The sequence below is a fragment of the Bufo gargarizans genome, chromosome 6 (assembly GCF_014858855.1).
Source record: "Bufo gargarizans isolate SCDJY-AF-19 chromosome 6, ASM1485885v1, whole genome shotgun sequence".
In the NCBI taxonomy this organism is placed as follows: Eukaryota; Metazoa; Chordata; class Amphibia; order Anura; family Bufonidae; genus Bufo; species Bufo gargarizans.
The window spans coordinates 388,816,715-388,830,639 of NC_058085.1; the positions used below are offsets into that span (position 1 = coordinate 388,816,715).

The following is a 13,925-nucleotide window of genomic DNA, read 5'->3' on the forward strand; positions in this document are numbered from 1 at the left end:
ACCCTGTGAGATGAATGTTGTAAAAAATAAAAACCGTGCCAAAGCAGGCATGTTTTGGTTACCTTGCCTCACAAAAAATGAAATATAGAGCAATTAAAACTTATATGTAACCCCAAAATAGTACCAATAAAACTGGGACCTGTGCCCGTAGTTTACAAAACGGGGTCACTTTTTTGGAGTTTCTACTTTAGGGGTGCATCAGAGGGGCTTCGAATTTGACATGGCATCTAAAAACCAGTTCAGGTAAATCTGCCTTCCAAAAACCATACGGCGCTCTTGCACCCTGCCCTGTGCCCTTATATCAGTTTACAACCACTTGTGGGGTGTTTCTGTAAACCGCAAAATGAGGGTAATAAATATTAAGTTTTGATTGGCTGTTAACCCTCGATGTGTTAAAGAAAAAAATGGATTAAAATGAAAAATCTGCCAAAAAACATTTATAAATTTAATCTCCAATTTCCTTTAATTCTTGTGGAACACCTAAAGGGTTAACAAAGTTTGTAAAATCAGTTTTCAGTAACTTGAGGGGTGTAGTTTCTACAATAGGGTCATTTATGGGGGGTTCCCACTATGTAAGCCCCACAAAGTGACTTCAGACCTGAACTGGTCCTTAAAAAGTGGGTTTTGGAAATTTTATAAAAAAATTCTAAACCTTCTAACGTTCAAAAAAATGACATTTCCAAAATGATGCCAACATAAAGTAGACATATGGGGAATGTTAAGTGATAAATATTTTATGAGGTATCACTTTCTGTTTTAAAAGCACAGAAATAGAAATTTTGAAAATTGCTAATTTTTCTAAATTTTTGGTCAATTTTGGGTTATTTTATAAATAAAGGTGAAATATATCGACTCAAATTTACCACCGTCATGAAGTACAATCTCAGAATGGCTTGGATAAGTAAAAGCGTTCCAAAGTTATTACCACATAAAGTGACACATGTCAGATTTGAAAAATTAGGCTCTGTCAGGAAGGGGGAAATGGCCCGGATGTGAAGTGGTTAATCAGAGACAACTGGAGAAGGACAGAAAATTGCATCTATTGATGGCAAACACAGGTTTTGTGGCAGAGGGACAGCTTTTGGGGCAGTGCATTCAGGGGTGCACCTAGCCTTTCTGCTACCTGAGGCGAAAACTGAAACGCCAATTTCTGAACCTAACCCCTTCCCTCCAGCCCTACTGTTAAAGACATACTTGGAAAACATTACATACAGGGTAATACAGCGCCACATACTGTGCCCCCAAATACTATACTGCAGAAACAGATAATCCCCCTTCCGCTGCCCCCCTCTTGCCCCTTCCAGGTGCTGCCTGAGGCAATCGCCTCGCCTCATTGGTGGTGCACCCCCGAGTGTATTGTGCTGCTCTGTGGTATGTGGTTCTGAAGGGACGGTATATTGCGCTATGGTATTGCTGACCCAGCCTACTTTTGTTGCACCCCCTACAACATGGGGCCATATTTAGTTTTTTTTTTCCAGGGCCACTTTAAGTTCCCAGTCCGCCCCTGAACCCAGTTAAGATCTAACTCTGAGGTCGCCATCTACGTCCTGACCTTCACTATTGTAAACATCTGTCATCGCCACCAAAAATACCGGAAAACTTTATGGACCCCATTAGTACAAGTTCTGATTTTGATGCCAATTTGCCGCAAATTTCACCCTATGCATTTCAAAACTGTGAAATCTGTGGTGGATATCCACAATATAAACTGACATTCTGCATTTCTTAAAATCGTATCCACTTTGCTGGCAGTTAGGCCAAATGCACAGGATTGCGTGCTGATTTGCGTACGGAAAATCCACACCGCAGGTCATGTACATTATATTCTATGAGAATATGAAATTCTCATGCACACAATGCGGATATTGACCTACAGTGCGGATTTTAAAATCCGCAGCGTGTCAATTTATTTTATTTTTCCTGTCCGGATTTTCTCTTCACTTCAATGGGGACAGTAAAATCCGCATGCAAATCTGCACCAATTGATGTGGATTGACCGAACGGATTTCCCTGCGAATTTCAGTGTGGCTTGTCCGCACATGAATCTTGAACGTGTGGATTTGCCGCATGCAAATCTGCTTTGGAAAATCAGTAGTGTTTATGCCACATGTCAACATAGAACTCTAAGGGTAAATGCACACGATCAGGATTGCGTGCAGAAAATGCGCACCGTAGGTCATGTATATTGTATTCTATGAGAATTTGAAATTGTCATGCACACGATTCAGAATTTTTTCTGCTCGGATTTTGACCTACGGTGCATATTTTAAAATCTGCAGCATTTAAACTTATTTTATTTTTACTGACCGGATTTTCTATATTCACTTCAATGGGGAGAAGAAAATCCACAGTAAATCTGCACCAATTGATGCAGACTGACCGCACGGATTTCCCTGCGAACACCTGCGGATTTCAGTGCGAATTGTCTGCACATAAATCCTGAACGTGTGCTTTATTCACACATCCGTGTCTGTGATGACATCAGTGATAATATGGTCAGTGGTTCATCAGTGAAGGACCTGTGTTCGGCCCACGTGTCTGTTTTTGCTCTCCATGTGTCATCCGTATTTCACAGACAGTGCTAGGCTTAAAATTCATTTCCAGAGCATCTCCTACCAATGGTCCGTGAAAAATCCCTGACAGAGCACTGATGCTATCCATGAGTCGCTTCCCAGACCCATAGATTTCAAAGGGCATGTTTGGTCCACATCATGGGTCCATGGTGCATGTTTCCGTGGTTTTTCCACTGACGAGTGAACAAATGCATTAAACACGATCGTATCCGATCTGCATTTTTTGCAGATTTGATGCAGACCCATTCATTTCAATGGGGCAGCAAAAAATGTGGACTGTGTGCTGTCCGCATCAGTTTGTCCATTCCACAAAAAAGATACAACATATCCTATTCTTGTCTGTTTTGCGGACAAGTATAGACATTATTACAGTGGGTCCCCCCCAAAAAAAGTATGCAACATGGACATCATCCGTACTTTTGGTGGACCGGAAAACACATACGGTTGTGTGAATGCACCCTAAGATCAATGGCATCGTCTGCTGTCCATGGAGAACACGGACAGCACACGTCTATGATTCACTGACATGTGAGCAAGGTCTAAGGCCTCTTGCACAAGACTGTGTGTATTTTGTGGTCCGGAAAAATACGGATGACGTCCATGTGCATTCCGTATTTTGCGGATCGGAACAGCTGGCCCCTAACAGTCCTATCCTTGTCCGTAATGCGGACAAAAATAGGACATGTTCTATTTTTTGGCGGAAATACGGAATGCATACCGTACGTTTTTTTTTTTGCGGACTCACTGAAATGAATGGTCCTGTATATGGTCCGCAAAAAGGCACGGAATGAAAATACGTTCATATGCAAGAGGCCTAATCCTGTGATGGCTAACCTTCGGCACTCCAGCTGCGGCAAAACTACGATTCCCAAGATGCACACTTACTTGGCTGTTCTCAGAACTCCATAGAAAAGAATGGAGCATGCTGGGTGTAGTAGTTTCACCACAACTGGATTGCCGGAGGATAGCCATCACTGGCATAAACCATACTTACTAAAGTGATGTCCTAGCGGAAGACATTATAATCTGCTATAGTGTGGTGTGGGGGTTGGTTGGTATATTCACACGTCCGTAGAATGGGTCCGCAATTTGTTCGGACCCATTCATTCTCTATGGGGCAGGAATGGATGCGGACAGCACACAGTGTGCTCTCCGCATTCGCATTTCCGGAACGCGCCCCCGATCTTCCGGTCCGCGGCTCCGTAAAAAAATAGAACATGTCCTATTCTTGTCCGCAATTGCGGACAAGAATAGGCAGTTCTATGGGGGTGCCGGCCGGGTGTATTGTCGATCCGCAATACACTACGGACGTGTGGATAGACCTAAAAGGTAGTTTTCTTCCTTCTGGAGGAGAGCGAATCTGCATACATTTCTCCATTGCCAGTAAGTACGGTAAGTCTCCATACTCCAGCTGGATCTCTTCAATGCTGAACCCGGTACCTGAAACCCGCTATAGGAGAAGCATTCAAGTGCACAGCAGTAGTCTGGTGCCTAAGAGTATGTGCAGACATGGCGGATTTATTGCAACAACGTACAGAGTAATACAAATCAATGAGGATTTAGAAGACGTACAGTGTGGATATCAGGGCAGACTTTCAAATCAAACTCCTGATGATAAATAAAACACGATGTCGAGTTTTATTTGATTTCTTGTCGATTTCTGTTGCTTTCTTCACATTTCAGCTAAAGCCATCCATTACTAGTAAAAACCCCCCTCAGCTCCTTCTGCTCCTGCTCGGTCAGCGGTACCAGGGGCGAACGGCAATTGCCTCCATGGTATCCAAACCACTCCATGGCCTGCTTCATGCCTGGGATCCCAAAACTGCGCGTCACCTGGAAAAAGAGGTTGGAGGGGGACGTTAGAAGAAGCGGCCATCTTAGTATTAATGAAACTGGAACCTGCATTACTGGAGAATGGGGGAAAAAAAAGAACACCTAGAAAGAGTAAAGTTAAAAAGTCTATTTTACATTATGGCCGTGCTGGAGGACGCTACATGTAGCGATCAAACGTCCAAGACCCTCCCTTTACATACAGATGCTCCACAGAACTTTTTTTGCCTGGCATCACTGTTGTTTTTCATCTTCTCTCTTACTGGCCTGTTGATTGGGCGTAGTTGAGAAGTTCGTCACGCCTGCTAGACGAAAGCGCGCACCATTTGTGCAATTAGCAGACTTTGGAAAGGTGTCGAATAGTGGATCTTGGGCCATCCTTCAAATTTCAGAAGGAGCTGGACGAGACGTTTCTGTAGTGCATCGGTGGTGTGGACAGTGGTTGGAGGAGGGCACTCAGACACAGAGAGGATTCTGGCCGGTCAAGACAGACTGATGCACGCTAAGATACCGTCTAAGAAGAGATGCTGAATCTCAAAGGACAACCATGGCATTACAAACCGCTTCAGTGACTTCCCCAACCATAAGAAACCATCTATGTGAAGCAGAACTGCATTCATCATCGCCAAGAGCTCCTGCACTGGTGCCATGAGAGAGACCACTGGAGGCATGAATGGAAATAATAGCGGTCAGTGACGAATGCAGGTTCTGCTTTGGCCGCATCTGAATACGCAGAAGGGCTGGAGAGCGTCTACTGCCACCATACATGGTGTGGAGACACACAGGACCAACACCAGGTGTCAAGGTGCGGGGCGCCATTAGCTACCATGGCCGTTCCTATCTAGTATTCATGAAGGGAACATTGACCAGCCTTCTGTATGTCCAGGACATTGTGAACCAGTCCTACTGACTTTATTTGACTCAGAAGACGTGGTGTTCCAACAAGATGCTGCCCACCCACACACTGGCCGCACTACCCAACGTGCTCTATGACACTATAGAAAAAAGGCAATTTTTTGTTCTATACAGTAGTGTCCAAGCATGACCACCACTGCTGGAAGGCAGGGTGGTCATAACCATGGAAACGAGCAGTGTATAATGCGATGGAAAAATGAATCCATGCAGCAAAGGAGGCAATATGGACAATCACAATACATTAGTAAGTGCCTTGTATTAACTTAATCTACACGATAAATGCCATTTGATAAATTGAGAGACAACCCCTTTAAGTTTTCCATGTGTTCCTTTTTTATTTTCTGCTGGTGTATGAGGGTATTCGGTGGTCTACTGTAACTCGAAGCTCCTGGGCCTCAGAGCAAAATCTGTAACAAGGCCCTTCACACTCTATGGCGCTGCTTCTTATGTGGCAGAAGGGCCATTGAATCTCCTCAGGTACCAGGCCTTAGTGTGACCGCTATCTCTGCACCCATGTAGCTATGCCCTCTGGGTAGACAAGATTCTGAGCAATATATTTTAGCAAGTTAGAAAAATAAATTTCTCCCTAAATGTATAAACTCTTATATAAATCCCCGTCATTCCCTTTTTTTACATCATTTTCTTCTTAAAAAATAAAGGGGTTGTACGAGATTAGATACACATGGCTGCTAAGTTGTAGCTTAGGCCCAGGCTGAGCTGCAGTACCCAACACATCCCATGGACAGGTGTGCCCATGGTGATAGAGGAGTGTCTATGTAACTAACTTGGTGGGAGGAGCTATAAACTAGCTGGGCGGGGCTTGGAGCTGTGTCACAGGAAGAAGTGCATCATGGGTTTGGTTGGATACAGGAACAGGAAGTGCTACATACAGGATGAAAACAGACCAGAGGGATTGGTCTACATGGTCAAAACGGGTCAGGAGAGTCCAAACTGAAATTAAGCATGGGGAAGATGTGCATAAGGTAAGCAACTACATGAGCAGATCTGTTAAAAACCACAGTAGTCCAGGAAAATCCCCTTTTAAGCTGGTATTTCCTGTATGTTAAGCTGGAACAGGAAGTGGAGAATAGCAGGGACCGGAGCAGCAGCAGGGGATCGGTGGAAGGAAGTCGTCCTTTTTTTTATTTAAGGCATTGTAACCTTTTATTTATTTATTTTTTAAAGTACTTATTGGAAAACCTTTCATCTGTTTAGCCCTAGTCTAATTAGGGTCTTACCTTATAGGGCGGCCCCCACTGATGTCATTGCACCCCCATTGATTTCAGCATCTTATATTCTAATTAGCCCACTTGGTTATACTAGGCGGAGACTGGAGCGGTTCTCTTCTCCCTGGCTGTGAGGCTTAGATATACTTTTGTCTCATAAAAGACTCCCTTGCTTTAAAATGAAGCAAAGTCTGGTTTCTCTGGGGAAGTCATATCTAGGCATCAAGTACACTCCCCCTGCAGGGGAAATGTAGCATTACATAATGGCCAGCCAAAGGCATGGACACGCAGGAGCGGCTGTGTGAGATTGTGAAACAGTTATTTCTGCATAATGTCTGTACTTAAACTGTCATTTGGCATTCCGTGCACTAGAGGCCACTGTTTTGCAGCTACAGCCAGCACACTCTGAGATTTGAATATGCAAAACAGATGATGACTCATGCTGTTGCCTGTGAGTGAACTAGGAAGTGCTGATCTGGCATGGTGGAAGGATTGTGCTGTGAGGGACTGAATCCGATTCCATCCTGGCTTGCAGATGTCCGGCAGTTAATGGACACTCAGAAGAAGGAGAGTAGCTGTAATATCCTTTCTGTGTCCAGCTCTTTTGAAAGAGAGGAGAGTAGCTGTAATATCCTTTCTGTGTCCAGCTCTTTTGAAAGAGAGGAGAGTAGCTGTAATATCCTTTCTGTATCCAGCTCTTTTGAAAGAGAGGTTGTCCCAGGAAGACCAGTCCAGTGTGTGGACAGAAGGCCTCTCTATCAAGCAAGGCCGCACGGTTGCTGAGAAGTTGGTGGCCATCTCTGGTAGGCTGCATCCTCGGGCCCAGAACGGACACAGGTCAGTACACCTGGTTACTGATTGCAATATATTGTGTGGCGCCTGAAGTTACAGAGACTAGCCTAGGCCTAGCATTAGTTAGTCAGGATTTATATCGTTTTGCTAGGCTGTACTGTACTGGACTGCAGCGCAGTTATTGACTTGCAGGCTCTGCTGCGTTTGCCACAGGCTAGGGGTGTTCTCTGTAGCGGCACAGCACGACTTGCAGGCGCTGCTGTGTCCGCCATCAGCTAGGCCTGTCCATTGGGCAGGGACATTTACTGTGGGTCCGGGATATAGCGTTTCTATGCATGTTTGTATTGCTTTGGTGATGCTTATGTTATTACTTGTTTAAGTAAAGCTTTCTGTAAAGTACCCCTTTAAGGCCTTGCATGGGTGTAAATCTATATAAATACAGTTGAGTAACTTTGCTGAATTCATAAGCACGGTTGCTGCAAAATTCTGCTGGTCGCCCTTGGAAACAGACAGCGTTTAGCTCCAGCATGCTGTCAGACATGTGACCCCCGAGCTCCCATAATACACTGCTTTATAGTAACAGGGATTGTTCTGAATTTAGCTTTTATATGTGAACAGAGAAGACAACATAACCACTGAAAACGACCACTAAATAAATCTACGTAAAGTATTGAGAATGTCCCGTTTTATGTAGGTGTATGCTGTAGAGTAGAGTGCCCCTTTAGTATGTTTTCCTGTCATGTGATACATGAAGAATGTGAAGTGCTCATTCTGTAGCTGACCTTCTATACGTCCGCGTTACTTCAGTTAATTACATCCACTCATGTTCTATAAATACCTGAAAACAATTCAGGGAAGCAACAAGCGATTGACGGAATTGCGGTGGAGGTTTATGGAGGGTACATCATGTCCATTCTCCTGCCACAGTAATGTCAGGGCACAGGGTGCAGCATAATAGACCCTTGGCAGCTGTTCACACATGTAAGAATCTCAATGTGAACCTTTACAGCCATACATGGGATTGGTATCAGGTGCTTTGCTGATGCTACGTATGTTCAAAGTGGAAATAACCAAGAAAAATAACATTTTTTTTAAAGGGACAGTCTCACCGCAGACAACCCCTTAAAGACCAGAGTGGTCCGGTCATTAATGGGGGAATTCCCATTTCAGGCTTTTATGACGTGTCCACACAGTATGCCGTTAAAGGCTGACAGACATCAGTCCCACCTCTGGCAGCCGTCCTAGGAACTCCTATAGAAGTGAATGGCGAGAGCCACACATGCGTGGCCACCTTAACATACACGGCAGTTTGCAAACCGGCCCCATTCTCTACTCCAATGCTTGTCCCAGAGATGGGACCTACACTTATACAGTAAGGGCTCATGCACACGACAGTATTTTGCGTTCAGTATACTGGCCGTTTTTTTTAGTTCAGTATGCGGTACATATACTGAACCATTTATTTCAATGTGTGCATTCCGTTTCAGTATTTCCGTACCGTGAAAAGATAGAACATGTCCTATTCTTGTCCGCAAATCACGGTGCTTGGCTCCATTCAAGTTAATGGGTCCGCAAAAAAAAAAGCGGAACACATACGGAAATGCATCCGTATGTCTTCCGTATCCGTTTTTGCGGAACCATCTATTGAAAATGTTTGGCCCAGCCCAATTTTTTCTATGCAATTATTGTATATGGCATATGGAAAAACGGAAAGTAAACAAAAACGGAACAACGGATCCATAAAAAACGGACCGCAAAACACTGAAAAAGCCATACTGTCGTGTGCATGAGCCCTAATGCTGTATCCTGTGGATATGCCATAAATGTTCAAGATCCAAGATCGAACTATCCCTTTTAATAGTCAGATCCTTAATAGCAATTTTGGACATAAAATGGTTTAACGACACTAACTTTTTTATTTTTGGAGCTAGCAAAATTAATTTTTCACCTTTTTTCGTGATGCATCATACCATTTTTTTTAACATACATTTTTAAGTTGCAACCTGTATTATAACCCCAGAGCTGCATTCATAATTCTGCTAGTTACTAGAGAAAAAGATACTTCCCAGGATGCAAATTATATGCGGATATTGAGTCATTAGAATAGGTGTCAGTGATTTCAAAGGCAAGCAGATGTTTGGTTTGTGGAATGCTTTGCTTGGTAATAGACATGGAGGATGGCCAAGGGAGATGACTTATTCCTGTTTCTTGCATTTATATTGACTGTCCACACAAGATTTAAGCCAACCAAATTATCATTTTCCATCTCCACCGATTCCCTTCCGCTGCCACTCCGACTCTGCTCTTGTCTCTGCCGCTCTCCACTTCCTGCTCCTGGCTCAGCACACCATGATCAGCCAATCACCCGCCTCATACAGTGATTGGCTAGGAAGAGAGCAGCAGGGACCACTGCAGAGTCGGAATGGTAGCGGCAGAGGCTGCGAGTATTGCGTCTTCTTAATTTTAATCTTTTCTAACCCTTTTTGAATATCTTATATCCCCAGAAACCCACTTGTCTCAAGAAATGGAACTTTTCCAGTTGGAGCAATAAGTTTGACTCTGTAAATCCCCATTTGGACACAAATCTAAGTTCTGATACAACCTGGAGAGAGTTATTCTGTGCAGTAATTACTCATCCCATGTCCGGTTATTGCTTCCCTTAATCACCCGGGCAGGTTTGCCATATTTTTCTTACAGTATGTTACCGGGCCGGCGGCCAGGACGACAGCTGCGCGTCTCATTACTTAAAGAAATGCCAGCTGTGCTGCCAACTGGGCCCCGTCCTGGTTCTAGGAGAAGTTCTGTCTGGTATTTTCTGACCAAGCATCATCTATACAGACCCGAAAATATCTAACATTGTAGAGGCTATATACCAAGGTGCAGGAGAGGCTGGTTCGTTTGCAGTGGCGGACCCGACAGTCTAATGGGGGAAAAAATAGGCTTTGGTGTATAGGAAGCATAATATCACAAATAGGACATATTTACCTCCTTGAATATAGGAGGTCCTTCAAAGCAATGAATTATGACAATTTTGCATTAAAAAAAAATCCCTTTAAGACTTCCCCTTTAAGAATAGGTCACGCATATTTGATCGGTGCGGGTCTGAGTCCCAATGCACAGACTACGGTCGTATACGTATACAAGGTACCGCTCCTATGACTTTTCATGTAGAGTTCAGCCATGCTGATGGTCACCTGGTGCACAGGAGGATTGGACATGCTGCAAATTCTGCACCCGCGTGATAACATACTTACAGCAGCGTTTGGCTCGATTAATCGAAGCTGCAGCTTTCTTGCCTCCTGCCACTGCCCACCGACACACAGTCTCTCCAGTTTACACACTTGGGCACCCAGGACGTTAGCAAGAGCACAAACCCCTCCGACTGCACCTGTACAGAGAGAGAAAGAGAGCATTGTGGTCAGGGGATGTTAAACGCATGATACAGGATCAGAGAATCCCGTCCGTCTTATTCCAAAAACAGCAGCTGTCCAATGTGTTGGGTCCGCTAATGCATTTCAGCTCCAATGAAGTCAATGAGGTTGAGCTGCAATACCAGACACAACCTGTGGACATGTGTGGCGCTGTTTCTAGAAGCAAGCTGGCATGATTTTTAAAACTCTGTATGGCACCTTTAAATATGTCCAAATGGAGTGCCAGCGTGATGTATTCCCCTTATGTCACAACCCTAACGAAGGAGAAAAAGGTCAAATAAAAACCAACGCCGAGTGCTCATGAGAGATGGAAGATGTCAGAGTGCGATATTATGAGGCCGGGATATAATGAAGCTCCAAGCACCAGTGGTTCAGATAAGCAATGTTTTAATTTAGTGAGAAAGCAACCACATCTGCTCTCAAATCGATTTTCTGGGGCAGGAGCAGATGAGGAGGAAATATCACCATAAGTCATAGAAAGTGCACATTCACCTGCATAACTTCATAAACACGTTCTATATCTCAGGCTACATTCACACTGCAGTGGAGGCTCCATTCGGGGTTTCTGTCACAGAGTTAGTCAAAATTATTATTATAGTCAATGGGATCTGTTCGGCTCCGTTCCAGTCTTCTGCTATTCATTCTTCTGCTCCAATAATGGAAATAGCCAGCGCTGATGTGAAATCAGCCTTAGGCCACATGCACACGACTGTTTTGGTCCGCATCCGAGCCGCAGTTTTTGCGGCTCAGATGCGGACCCATTCACCTCAATTGGGGCGCAAAAGATGCAGACAGCACTCCGCGTGCTGTCCACATCCGTTGCTCCGTTCTATGGTCAGCAAAAAAATATAGCCTGTCCTATTCTTGTCTGTTTTGCGGACAAGAATAGGCAGTTATATTAATGTCTGTTCGTGACGTTCTGCAAATTGCGGAACGCACAAGGACGCCCTCCGTGTTTTGCAGACCACAAAACACACACCGGTCGTGTGCATGTAGCCTAATCCTGTACTGATCTTGAGTTGCATCCTGTTTTATACTCCAGAGCTGCACTCACTATACTGCTGGAGCAGCCACTGTGTATATACATTACATTACTCATCCTGTACTGATCCTGAGTTACATCCTGTATTATACTCCAGAGCTGCACTCACTATTCTGCTGGTGCAGTCACTGTGCACAAACATTACATTACTCATCCTGTACTGATCCTGAGTTACATCCTGTATTATACCCCAGAGCTGCACTCACTATTCTGCTGATGCAGTCACTGTGTACATACATTACTTATCCTGTACTGATCCTGAGTTACATCCTGTATTATACTCCAGAGCTGCACTCACTATTCTGCTGGTGCAGTCACTGTGTACATATATTTCTTATCCTGTACTGATCCTGAGTAACATCCTGTATTATACTCCAGAACTGCACTCATTATACTGCTGGTGCAGTCACTGTGTACATACATTACTTATCCTGTACTGATCCCGAGTTACATCCTGTATTATACTCCAGAGCTGCACTCACTATTCTGCTGGTGCAGTCACTGTGTACATACATTACTTATCCTGTACTGATCCCGAGTTACATCCTGTATTATACTCCAGAGCTGCACTCACTATTCTGCTGGTGCAGTCACTGTGTACATACATTACTTATCCTGTACTGATCCTGAGTTACATCCTGTATTATACTCCAGAGCAGCACTCACTATTCTGCTGGTGGAGTCACTGTGTACATACATTACTTATCCTGTACTGATCCCGAGTTACATCCTGTATTATACTCCAGAGCTGCACTCACTATTCTGCTGGTGCAGTCACTGTGTACATACAATTCTTATCCTGTACTGATCCTAAGTTACATGCTGTATTATACTCCAGAGCTGCACTCACTATTCTGCTGGTGTACATACAGTGAACAAAAATATAAATGCAACACTTTCGGTTTTGCTCCCATTTTGCATGAGCTGAACTCAAAGATCTGAAACATTTTCTACATACACAAAAGACCCATTACGCTCAAATATTGTTCACAAATCTGTCTAAATCTGTGTTAGTGAGCGCTTCTCCTTTGCCGAGATAATCCATCCCACCTCTCAGGCGTGACATATCAAGGTGCTGATCAGACGGCATGAATATTGCACAGGTGGGCCTTAGACTGCCCACAATAAAAGGCCACTCTGGGGGGGTCAGAAAACCAGTCAGTATCTGTTGTGGCCACCATTTGCCTCACTCAGTGCAACACATCTCCGTCACATAGAGTTGATCAGGTTGTTGATTGTGGCCTGTGAAATGTTGACTCCTCTTCTGAGCGAAGTTGCAGAATATTGGCAGGAACTGGAACACGCTGTCATATACGCCGATCCAGAGCATCCCAAACATGCTCAATGGGTGACATGTCCGGTGAGTATGCTAGCCATGCAAGAACTGGGATGTTTTCAGCTTCCAGGAATTGTGTACAGATCCTTGCAATATGGGGCCGTGCATTATCATGCTGCAACACGAGGTGATGGTCGTGGATGAATGGCACAACAATGGGCCTCAGGATCTCGTCACGGTATCTCTGTGCACTCAAAATGTCATCAATAAAATGCACCTGTGTTCGTTGTCCATAACATACGCCTGCCCATACCATAACCCCACCGCCACCATGGGCCACTCGATCCACAACGTTGACGTCAGCAAACCGCTCACCCACACGACGCCACACACGCTGTCTGCCATCTGCCCTGAACAGTGAAAACCGGGACTCATCCGTGAACAGAACGCCTCTCCAACGTGCCAGACGCCATCGAATGTGAGCATTTGCCCACTCAAGTCGGTTACAATGATGAACTGCAGTCAGGTCCAGACCCGATGAGGACGACGAGCAGATGAGCTTCCCCGAGACGGTTTCTGACAGTTTGTGCAGAAATTCTTTGGTTATGCAAACCGATTGTTGCTGCAGCTGTCCGGGTGGCTGGTCTCAGACGATCATGGAGGTGAACATGCTGGATGTGGAGGTCCTGGGCTGGTGTGGTTACACGTGGTCTGCAGTTGTGAGGCCGGTTGGATGTACTGCCAAATTCTCTGAAACGCCTTTGGAGACGGCTTATGGTAGAGAAATGAACATTCATTGCACGGGCAACAGCTCTGGTAGACATTCCTGCAGTCAGCATG

At 44.6% G+C, this 13,925-nt stretch overlaps 1 protein-coding gene across 1 annotated transcript in view; it reads right to left on the minus strand.

Moving 5' to 3' along the window:
* Window positions 1-4,063: 4,063 nt before the first annotated feature.
* Window positions 4,064-13,925, minus strand: part of LOC122941075 (4-hydroxy-2-oxoglutarate aldolase, mitochondrial-like) — a 41,547-nt gene continuing 31,685 nt past the window's right edge. The window contains exons 7-8 of the mRNA XM_044298066.1: window positions 10,591-10,724; window positions 4,064-4,406 (exon numbers count right to left, since the gene is read on the minus strand). Of these exons, the coding sequence (XP_044154001.1) occupies window positions 4,257-4,406; window positions 10,591-10,724 (284 nt within the window). The 3' untranslated portion in view covers window positions 4,064-4,256. The remainder of the gene's footprint in view (window positions 4,407-10,590; window positions 10,725-13,925) is intronic.